The sequence below is a fragment of the Chiloscyllium plagiosum genome, unplaced genomic scaffold (assembly GCF_037043375.1).
Source record: "Chiloscyllium plagiosum isolate Xiang-an unplaced genomic scaffold, Cpla_swu_hap1 HiC_scaffold_16, whole genome shotgun sequence".
Lineage (NCBI taxonomy): Eukaryota > Metazoa > Chordata > Chondrichthyes > Orectolobiformes > Hemiscylliidae > Chiloscyllium > Chiloscyllium plagiosum.
The window spans coordinates 35,966,818-35,976,332 of record NW_028270154.1 but is presented as its reverse complement, the minus strand read 5'-3'; the positions used below and the strand labels follow the sequence as shown (position 1 = coordinate 35,976,332).

General features: G+C 38.5%; 1 protein-coding gene across 1 annotated transcript in view; it reads right to left on the bottom strand.

Annotated features, from left to right (window-relative positions):
- Positions 1-2,673: 2,673 nt before the first annotated feature.
- The window catches only part of LOC122556597 (pterin-4-alpha-carbinolamine dehydratase 2), a 68,435-nt gene continuing 61,593 nt past the window's right edge, over positions 2,674-9,515 (bottom strand). The window contains exon 4 of the mRNA XM_043703474.2: positions 2,674-8,221. Within this exon, the coding sequence (XP_043559409.1) occupies positions 8,123-8,221 (99 nt within the window). The 3' untranslated portion in view covers positions 2,674-8,122. The remainder of the gene's footprint in view (positions 8,222-9,515) is intronic.

Genomic DNA, 9,515 nt, shown 5'->3' with positions numbered 1-9,515 from the left:
GAAGGGGAGAAATTCCTGCATGCGTGTAAGAAAACTTTCTGAAACAATACATTTCTAGTCCCACCAGGGCAGGAACTGTGCTGGATCTTGTCCAAGGGAATGAGGCAGGCCAAATGGAGGAACATTTAGAAAACAGTGATCATGAGTACATGGATAAGAAATGTTTGGAGGGGTATGGGCAAGTGCAGGCTTAGGAACATGGTTAGCATCGAGTGGTTGGACGGAAGGATCTGTTTCTATGCTGTATGACTCTATGATGCTACACCTCTACAAGTTGGTCAGACCACATTTGGAGCGTGGCATTCAGTTCTAAGCACCTTATTTAAGGAAGGATGTTAACGCCTGGAGAGGTTGCAAAGGAGATGTACAGGAATGATACCAGGAATTAGGGATTTTAGGACACAAGGGAAGATTAGAGAAATTGGGCTGATTCTCCTTAGAATCCTTATCGTGTGGAAGCTGGCCATTTGGGCCATCGAGTCCACACCAACCCACCCCCTACCCTATCCCTGTAATCCTGTATTTCTCATGACTAATCCAACTGGCCTGCATATTCCTGGACAGTAAGGGCAATTTAGCATGGCCAATCTACCTAACCTGTACATCCTTGGACTGTGGGAAGAAACTGGAGCACCTGGAGGAAACGCACACTGAAGCAGGGAGAATGTACAAATGCCATATCGAGAGTCACCTGAGGCTGGAATCAAACCTGGGTCCCTGGCGAAATGAGGCAGCGGTGCTAACCACTCAGCCACCATGCTGCACTGTGCTCTCCTTGGATCAGAGAAGACGAGGAGATGACGTTATAGAATAATTTTGACAGGTAAAAAAGGATATTCTCTTACCACTAGTTGGTATATCAATAACTAGGAGTCACAATTTCAAGACTGTCTGCAACAGAGCTGGGAGTGAGATGAGGAGAAACATCTTTACGGAAAAAATTATTAGGATTTAGAAGGCCATGCCTGGGTGAGTGATGGAGGTGGATTCCATCGAACATTTCAAAAAAAAGAGCTGGATAAATATTTGAAATTGTTGAATGTAGAGGGCTATGAATATAGAGACTGGAGTCAGGAGTCAGTACTCGGACAAGATCCAGCACAGTTCCCACCCTGGTAGGACTAGAAATGTATTGTTTTAAAAAGTTTTCTTACACTCTTTTTCAGGAGTCAGTACAGACACAATGGGTTGAATGGACTCCTTCTCTACTGTAAAATTCTATGATTCTATGAATCTCCCTTACATCAGCTCCAGCACAATTACATTCTTCCTACAGCGCAGTGACCAAAACTGCATACAGTACTCCAGCTGTGACCTCACTAAGGTCCTGCATATACTGGACTGACTTTCCCCAATATTCCAGGAATCTGAATTCCTCCCTCCGACACTATTTCTTTAACCATACAGTCATCTGATCTATCGTGTTATTTCTATGCTTGCTAGTACATGGCACTGGTAGTAATACTGAGATTACTACATTTGAAATCTTAATGTATAATTCACATTCTAACTCCCTATTTTCTGCTTATAACTCGTCATCCTTTGCTTTTACCTATGTCGTTGGTACCGATGTGTACCATGATTACTGGTGGTTCACAGTCCCCTTTAACCGCTTCAATACACCCTTGACCTTGGCACCAGAGGAGTAACATACAATCCTGGAATTGGTTTTGTGATCACTGAAATGCCAGTCTTACTATTGAATCCCCTCTTATTTTAGCTGTAACCCTAACCCTATCTTACTCCCTTTTCGGCAGCAGAGACGTGGCTTCCACTGCTATCCCCTGAGAAGTTCTCCCCAAACAGTATATCTGTTACAGATGGCCTCCTGCACTAGCTGCCTTTCTCTACTCTGCCTGTTGGGCTCCCATCCCCTTTCGGGCTGTTCAGTCTTTACCTGTGGTGTGACTACCTAACTAAACAGGCTGTCCAAGAAAATCTCAGCATTGCAAATGCTCCATGTTGAGCTCACCAACTACTCCAACTTCAATTAGTACTTAGCCAGTCAATGAAGATGGATACGTTTGCTGAACACATGGTTGCCAGGGAGTGTCCATGACATCCTACATAGTATAGGAGAAACACCTCACCAGTATAAAATCTGCTGCCATGATGTCCCTCTTGATAAAGCTTGCTAGTTATTTATTTTAAAGAATACTAACCATGCCAGTGACCCTGGTTCATTCCATACACTCCCACTGCAGTGTAAAGTTCTTGCCTTAATCTTTGAAAGCCCTACTTTAAGTCTTTACATTACTTCCATTATATTATATTGGCCCCAACTTTCTCAATTAAATCCCTAACACAGGTACTTAGATTTTAACTAAGTTTGTCTAATTTACATCAAATGCAGACAAACTGAAGGGTCCTTACCAAACAAGAAACGTATTTTGCCTGTGACATAACACATTGTTTTTCACTCTCAGCGTATCAAACTCAGCGTGAGCTGCTCCCTTGCCAGTGTCACTACCTCTCTGACTCCCAAGGTTAAGTGCCCTCAGGATAAATAGGGATGAGTAATAAATGGCCAGCTGCATCCACATCCCATGAAAGAATTTTAGAAAGCACAAAAGGTGTAAGCACTTATGAAATTGCTAGTGTTTTTTGACTTAGTAAATAAATGTTCAGAAACAGACCACAAATGGACATGTTGGGCCAAATGGCCTATTTCTGAGATGTAAATAGTTTTAATTTGTATAAATAGTCTGTGAAATAATCTTATATTTGACATGTTCAACAGGAATAATAATATTGGCAGATTTGCTTATGCAGATAGCTAAACAATACGATCATGAACATAATATCATTTGTTTCAGATAATAAGGCTACATATATTCCACTAGACTAAATTAAATGGACCACAAAGTAAATAACTGTATCTGAAACTCCAAGGTATTTTCTGTTTGAATGGAAAGCTATTGTGAAAAAAAGGTATAAAATACATTTATAAACCAAAAAAAAGATACTCAGTTTCAGATTTCTTTATTGTAAGATAGAAGGACATGAATGAAATGAAATGAAATGACAATTAATTTTAACTTGCCAATAATTTTTCCACTGAGATAAATCATCTCAGTAAATTGCCCACCTCATACAATTATGTTGAAGGCATCTTGGAAATGATAACAGTAGTGATTAGTTCCACTTGTTCAATAATTCACACATTACAGAAAAATAAGAAAACATTAGTGATATAGAATAAAAATGGAAAATAATGAAATTACACAGATGTTTTGATTTCATCAGAATCGATCATTCAGTTGTAATGTTCACCAGTGAAACATTAAACCATCCAGATATTCAGCTTCAGCACAAACAGATTTTAAACAACATTCAGTCAGGTGCCACACTAAAAGATAATATACAAGGGTTCATGAGTTGAGGGGTAATGTATTCACATGGATGGAGGGTGACTAAAATAAAAAACAAAGAGTAGAGATAAACAAGGCAGTTAAGGTTGGTCAGCTGCAACTAATAGACTGCTGCAAGGATCAGAGTCGGGCCTCAGTTATTTATAATCTACATTAATGACTTAGATGAAGAGACCAGGGCTAATCCATCCAAGGTTTCCATGATATAGAGATATTAAGGCTTCAAAAAGATATAGGAGAAGTGAGGACTGCAGATGTTGAAACGCGAGGTGCTGGAAAAGCACAGCAGAGTTGAAAAGTGTGGTGCTAGAAAAGCACAGCAGGTCAGGCAGCATCCGAGGACGTTTCAAGCACGAGCTCTTTATCAGGAGCTCTTCACCCTGACGACCAGCTCCTGCTCGAAACGTCCACTCTCCTGCTCCTCGAATGCTGCCTGACCTGCTGTGCTTTTCCAACACCACACTTTTCAATTCAAAAAGATAGAGACAAGTCAGTAGGCTTCAGATGATAGTTATATCGTTGAAAAATGTTAGATTTGGTAGTTATTACTTATTGATGTAAGAATAGCAAAGCATGATGTAAGAATAGCAAAGCATGATGTGATGTTAAAACACAAAACATCTAAATGTTGATTTTCAGAGATGTGTATTTGCTTGTACAAAGAACAAAGTTAGGATGGAGGTATGTCAAGTAGTTAGGAAAGACGACATATTGGCTTTTATCGCAAGTGGATTGCAATCTAAAATTAAGAAAGTCTTGCTACTATTGCACAGCACAGGACTTTGGTGAGACAGCATCAGAATTTAAGGTATCCATGTTTAAGGAATGAGGCATTGGGGGTGTACACTAGTTTGATTCTTGGGGTGAGAGCGGTAGTCTCTGACAAAAGGCTGAGTAAACTGGGTCCATACACTCTGGCACTTAAGATCAGGAGGTGATCTCATTGAAACATGTAGGGTTCTGAATGAGCTTGACAGAGTAGATACTGGAAGGTTGTTTCACCTGACTGAGGAATTTAGAACATGGGCATGGTGTCAGGGAATGATTGTCAGCACTGAGAGGAGGGGAAATTTCTTCACTGAAAGGCTTGTAAATTTGGAATTCTCAATCTCAGGAGGGTTGTGGATGCTCAATCATAAAATATATTCAAGAGCCAGATCATGAAATGTTCAGGTTATTGGTAAAACTAAGGGTGAAATGAAAGTGGAACAAAGGTAGAAGACCAAGCAGGACCGTCTGGAATGGGGAAGCAGACTCATGGGGTTGTTTTAGTCTACTCCTGATCCCATTTCTTGTATTATAATATTAGGTTTCACACTTTTTTCTTCATTTGACCATATTGAATGTAGTTGTAATAACAGTAATATTAATTTAATTATTGGCTTAAAGAATTTGAGAGGAAATTAAGAAAGAATGAATCAGCACAAAAAATACAGTCAGTTCTAAAAACCAGTTAAAAGTTGAAAAATTTAGAGAATTTAAAAACAAAAACAAAAATTGTTGGAAAGTCTCAGCAGTCTGACAGCACCTTCAGAGAGACATCAGAGTTAATGTTTCATGCCTAGAGACCCTTCTTCAGAACAGTTTGTTTAAAGAATAATTTAAAAGAATTTGTTTTATTTTACCTTTCTGAAAGTATTTTAATTAATGCTTTTTTAAAAACAAAAGAAAGACTACTCTGATAACTAAAAAGCACGCAATTGCACTGAAGAATCCTACATGTCAAATTGTTATTACAGTAAACCGGTTAGCCTACTAAAGTCTCATTCTACTGACATAGAGAAAAAACAATATCCATTTTACTTAATAGGGCACTGACTACTCAATGCACCGTGCAAATGCACATTCTGTAAACCCTTACCAATTCAAAATGAAGGGCGTTTTCTGAAAGGTAGCCTAGTCCCAGACCGCAGCAATGCTTGTTCATGGTGGCATCAATAACTCCTGCACCGCAGTTGCTGTTTTCACACGCAAACTGCACCTAAAGGCCTGGATGAACAAGCACCACCCAAAGCACAGCAGTTACTAAGTCAATATTACAATATTACTGGCTTCACAAATTCCTGCCATTCGACAGCAAAATTGAAAATAATTGCTGGCCTTTTTGAGGATGTCATTCATTATAAATACCTTCTTTTCTACCAACTGACAACTGAGAAAAGAATCATAAACAAAAAGGAAAACAAATCGAACATCTAAATGAAAATGAACTACATGTTTAAAAGCAATAATCAGTGCAGATTTAGAGCTGGCTTTCAAACTCGTGGCATCGTTATTTATGTATCTCAAACTTTGTTCTGGTTCATGACATTATCTGAACCCTTCAGTTAGGTGTTAGCTTGTAATCCATTCAAAAGTATTTAGGAATTTTTCCCTATAAATCATCTGAACCTTAGTCACATGCAGCCACTCCCAATCATCCATTATTCTCCATTTATCCATTGCTCCTTGTTCAACCTTGATACTCCTTGTCTGCATATTTTTTCACCATGAAGCTATTAAACTTTTCTACGACTGAAATGCTAGCACCTGCCAGAAGCTTTTATTTCTTTCAACAAAGGGTGTCAACCGTTGCCATCCACAGACCCTACGGTGGGGCAAAAACCTTGCAGACTAAGTGTTCTAGTTGACCCATTTTCACTTCACATCTCAAGAAAAAGACATCTCAAGAATTCGTGGGAACTATGGAAACTATAAATATTTTGCTGCATTCTCACTACTAAATGTAATACATTCACGCAATATTTAAGAAAATTATGCATAAGTGAATGCCAGAAATAGGCATAGATGTTTGCATATTCTAACCATTAGTACTAACAGACAATTTCTTCACTTGAAACATTCTAATGTATCAGAAAAATCACAATAATTTCAGAGGAAATACTTAACCTACATCTATTTCCATCAACCAAAAACTACAGCAGCATAAATCTTGCCCATGAAACCCTACTACTTGCATTTATGATGACTTGTATCAAAAACACTGGAACCAGTCTGTTTGTATGACATAACATGAATAGTGGGGATGCAGATTCTACAGTCACAGCTGTGCTGTTGTGTGTCAATGACTTGCACTTTAGACCAACTCACGGACCACCAACAGTCTACACACCACGCTTTGAGGACACTGTTCTACAGAGTGTCTTAGACATGACTTGATTAATGAGATAAGTGTTTTTGATAAAACAAATTAAAGACAGTCTAAACATTAATATATTCAATCAATGCTTTATAAAGCCAAAGCATATAGCTGCACTTGAAGGTGGCTACTGGTAAGTCATACCACCTATTCTGACAGCAACGTCGCTAAAATTGGGAACTTAAAAGTAGTGTAGGAATTCACTGTCCACTCACTCTTCTGTGATACCTTGAAGCCAATGCTTTCCAATCCTATTTCCTGATGTGGTTCCATTATAATGTTTCAGTTTTGTGAAAATTTGAGAAACACAAGGACTTCTGATCATTTGGGGGGGGGGGGGGTGGGGGTGGTCAGCATTTGGGGATGGTTGAGGGTAGAAAAAAAGAGAGGGAGGGGCTGAATGACCAGATGAGCCCAAGGGCTGTTGATGAAACAACAGGTATCTCCAAAGCAAAAGCAAGCATTAATGATTTGCAGGCTTATTTGGAGCTGCAGCAGCAGCAATCTGCATCCAGTGAATCCCATTAAGTTACACTCACTGACAAAAAAAAGCACAAAGATTTGGAAAAGCCTCTCAGCTGACTGGGGTGGGGGCAAACGTAAAACCCACAGTTTGGGAAGCCCTGCTCTAAAATGTTAGTTTATTCACTTACTAAGCGCTAATTTACTGTAAGTTTGTTAGTTCATCTTCCATAGTTACAGATGAGAGATTGAGAGAAAATGTTCTCTTCGGATAGAACAGCAAGGCACACAGATGTAATTAACCTTGCATTGTGAATTCTTACATTAGGTCTTTATTTTGTATTTGCTTTTATATCACTTTTAGCTGAATTGCAAAGTCAATCAAAGCATAAGAGCTTTGTTGCAGTACAGACTAAAGAATCGGGCATTGCTATATGGAAGTGCTAAAACAACCAGCACAATGGGGATGACAAAGCGCAGACAACTTTTTTATAAATATTGACGGTGAAATTTATAAAAGAAAAACATTGTCACAATTGTGATACAAAGTAGATATGCTCTCATATATTAAAATTGACTCTCTCTGCACCTTCTCTGTAGCTGTAACACTACATTCTGCATTCTATTCTATTACCCTGATGATGTACTTATGCAAGGTATGATATGTCTGGTTAGCACGCAAAACAATACTTTTCACTGTATCTCAGTGCATGTGTGTCGACAACAAGAATTTGATTTTAAATGAGTAAGTGCGCTCGTTGTAAGGAGAGTTGAAACCTCACCCTAATATTAATGGAAATTTGTCTTTCTTAGATCTGATATCACTCAAACTAAACCCAGCAAATGCCAAGTTCAAGGGCAAGTCTGATATTTCTGCACTGATACAAATTTCTTGTTTCTTTATTGTTTCAACATTTCTTACATATTATATTGCACGGATAAGAGAACAGAGAATTAGAGAAATAACTTTCCACTCAGTGCAATTCCAGCCTCAGCATCTGTGATCCAAATATTTCAAGGAATATGCTTTAAATTTGGGAATACCTATTTCAGTATTTTAGTTTGACTACTTCTCACCTGCTTTAAGGGGCTCAGTATCACTTCAGAATTCACATTTCATAATAATCCTTTTATAAAAGCATAAAAATGACTAATTTATTGAAGCAGCTGCCTGTTCGATGAACTTTGCCAATTTCACATCTTTTTTAGATAGACCACCACAGTCGTGTGTCAAAAGAGTTATCTGCACCTGGGGAGGAATGAAATATAGAATGTTAATGCATCAAACAGATTCACCATTCCACCTTAACCATACTGTAGGAAGTGTCAATTTCAGAATCTCCTTTCTGCTTGCCTATTAGATTCATTGGAGCAATTGCTTTGAGACGTCTTGTGTGTGACATCTGTGGTTTTTGAAGGATGGAAAAATAAAGCAGAAAAAGAGAGTGATGATAAGTCGCTGTTTTTACAACAAGCAGAGACAAGAAGGTTTGCATCCAAAGAGAAAAGGAAAGGCTTGAAAACTTTCTGCAGTAAAAAGATGTCAGTATCAAAAGATCTAAATTTTCCCTTTAATTATTCTTCCAACCAAAAGAAAATTTAACAACATCCTGCTTAATGTGCATGAGTGTCACCCCTACACTCCTTTAACTACCAACTTAACTGGCATTGGGTGTGTGGAAGGCAGCATGCAACTAAATTGTTTACAACTAAAGTTTCTAGGGTACAGTTCCATTAGCACTTATTATGAAAAAGTGAATTTTACTTCTTAAAAATGTGACATTTGTAACTTGGCTCCAATTTCCATTTGGACGTATTTGACCAACAATTCACCTCCAACTCAAAACTAAAATGTCTGACTGAATCAGTGTTGATTTCTGCCATCTCCCAAGATACCAGTCAGTCTAGGTGGGTTACTCTTCGGAGGGTCGGTGTGGACTGGTTGGGCCGAAGGGCCTGTTTCCACACTGTAGGGAATCTAATCTAATCTAATCTAATCTAATCTAAATCAGTCAACTTCATTGTGTGTGAAACCTAACTGACCCTTCACAACTAAAGTTGGGTGTGGTGCTGGAAAAGCATAGCAGGTCAGGCAGCATCCGAGGAACAGCAGAGTTGATGTTTTGGGCAAAAGCCATTCATTACTAAATTCAACAGACCATAACCTTATCAAACAACACCATTTTAAATATCCTTTTGTGACCCACAAGCAAGTTTATATTATAAAATAAGTCATAAGTTCAAAAAATAATAATTATATAAATTTTATTTTCCTTAACCAAAAAAATGTTTCGAATTCTTTCATTGCATTGTATTACCTGCCCATTGAGCAACCAGAAGGAATGCTAAAGACATTATACATATGAAGAAGTAACAAAGAAGATTGATGAGGGCAGAGCAGTAGATGTGATCTATATGGACTTCAGTAAGGCGTTCGACAAGGTTCCCCATGGGAGACTGATTAGCAAGGTTAGATCTCATGGAATACAGGGAGAACTAGCCATTTGGATACAGAACTGGCTCAACGGTAGAAGACAGAGGGT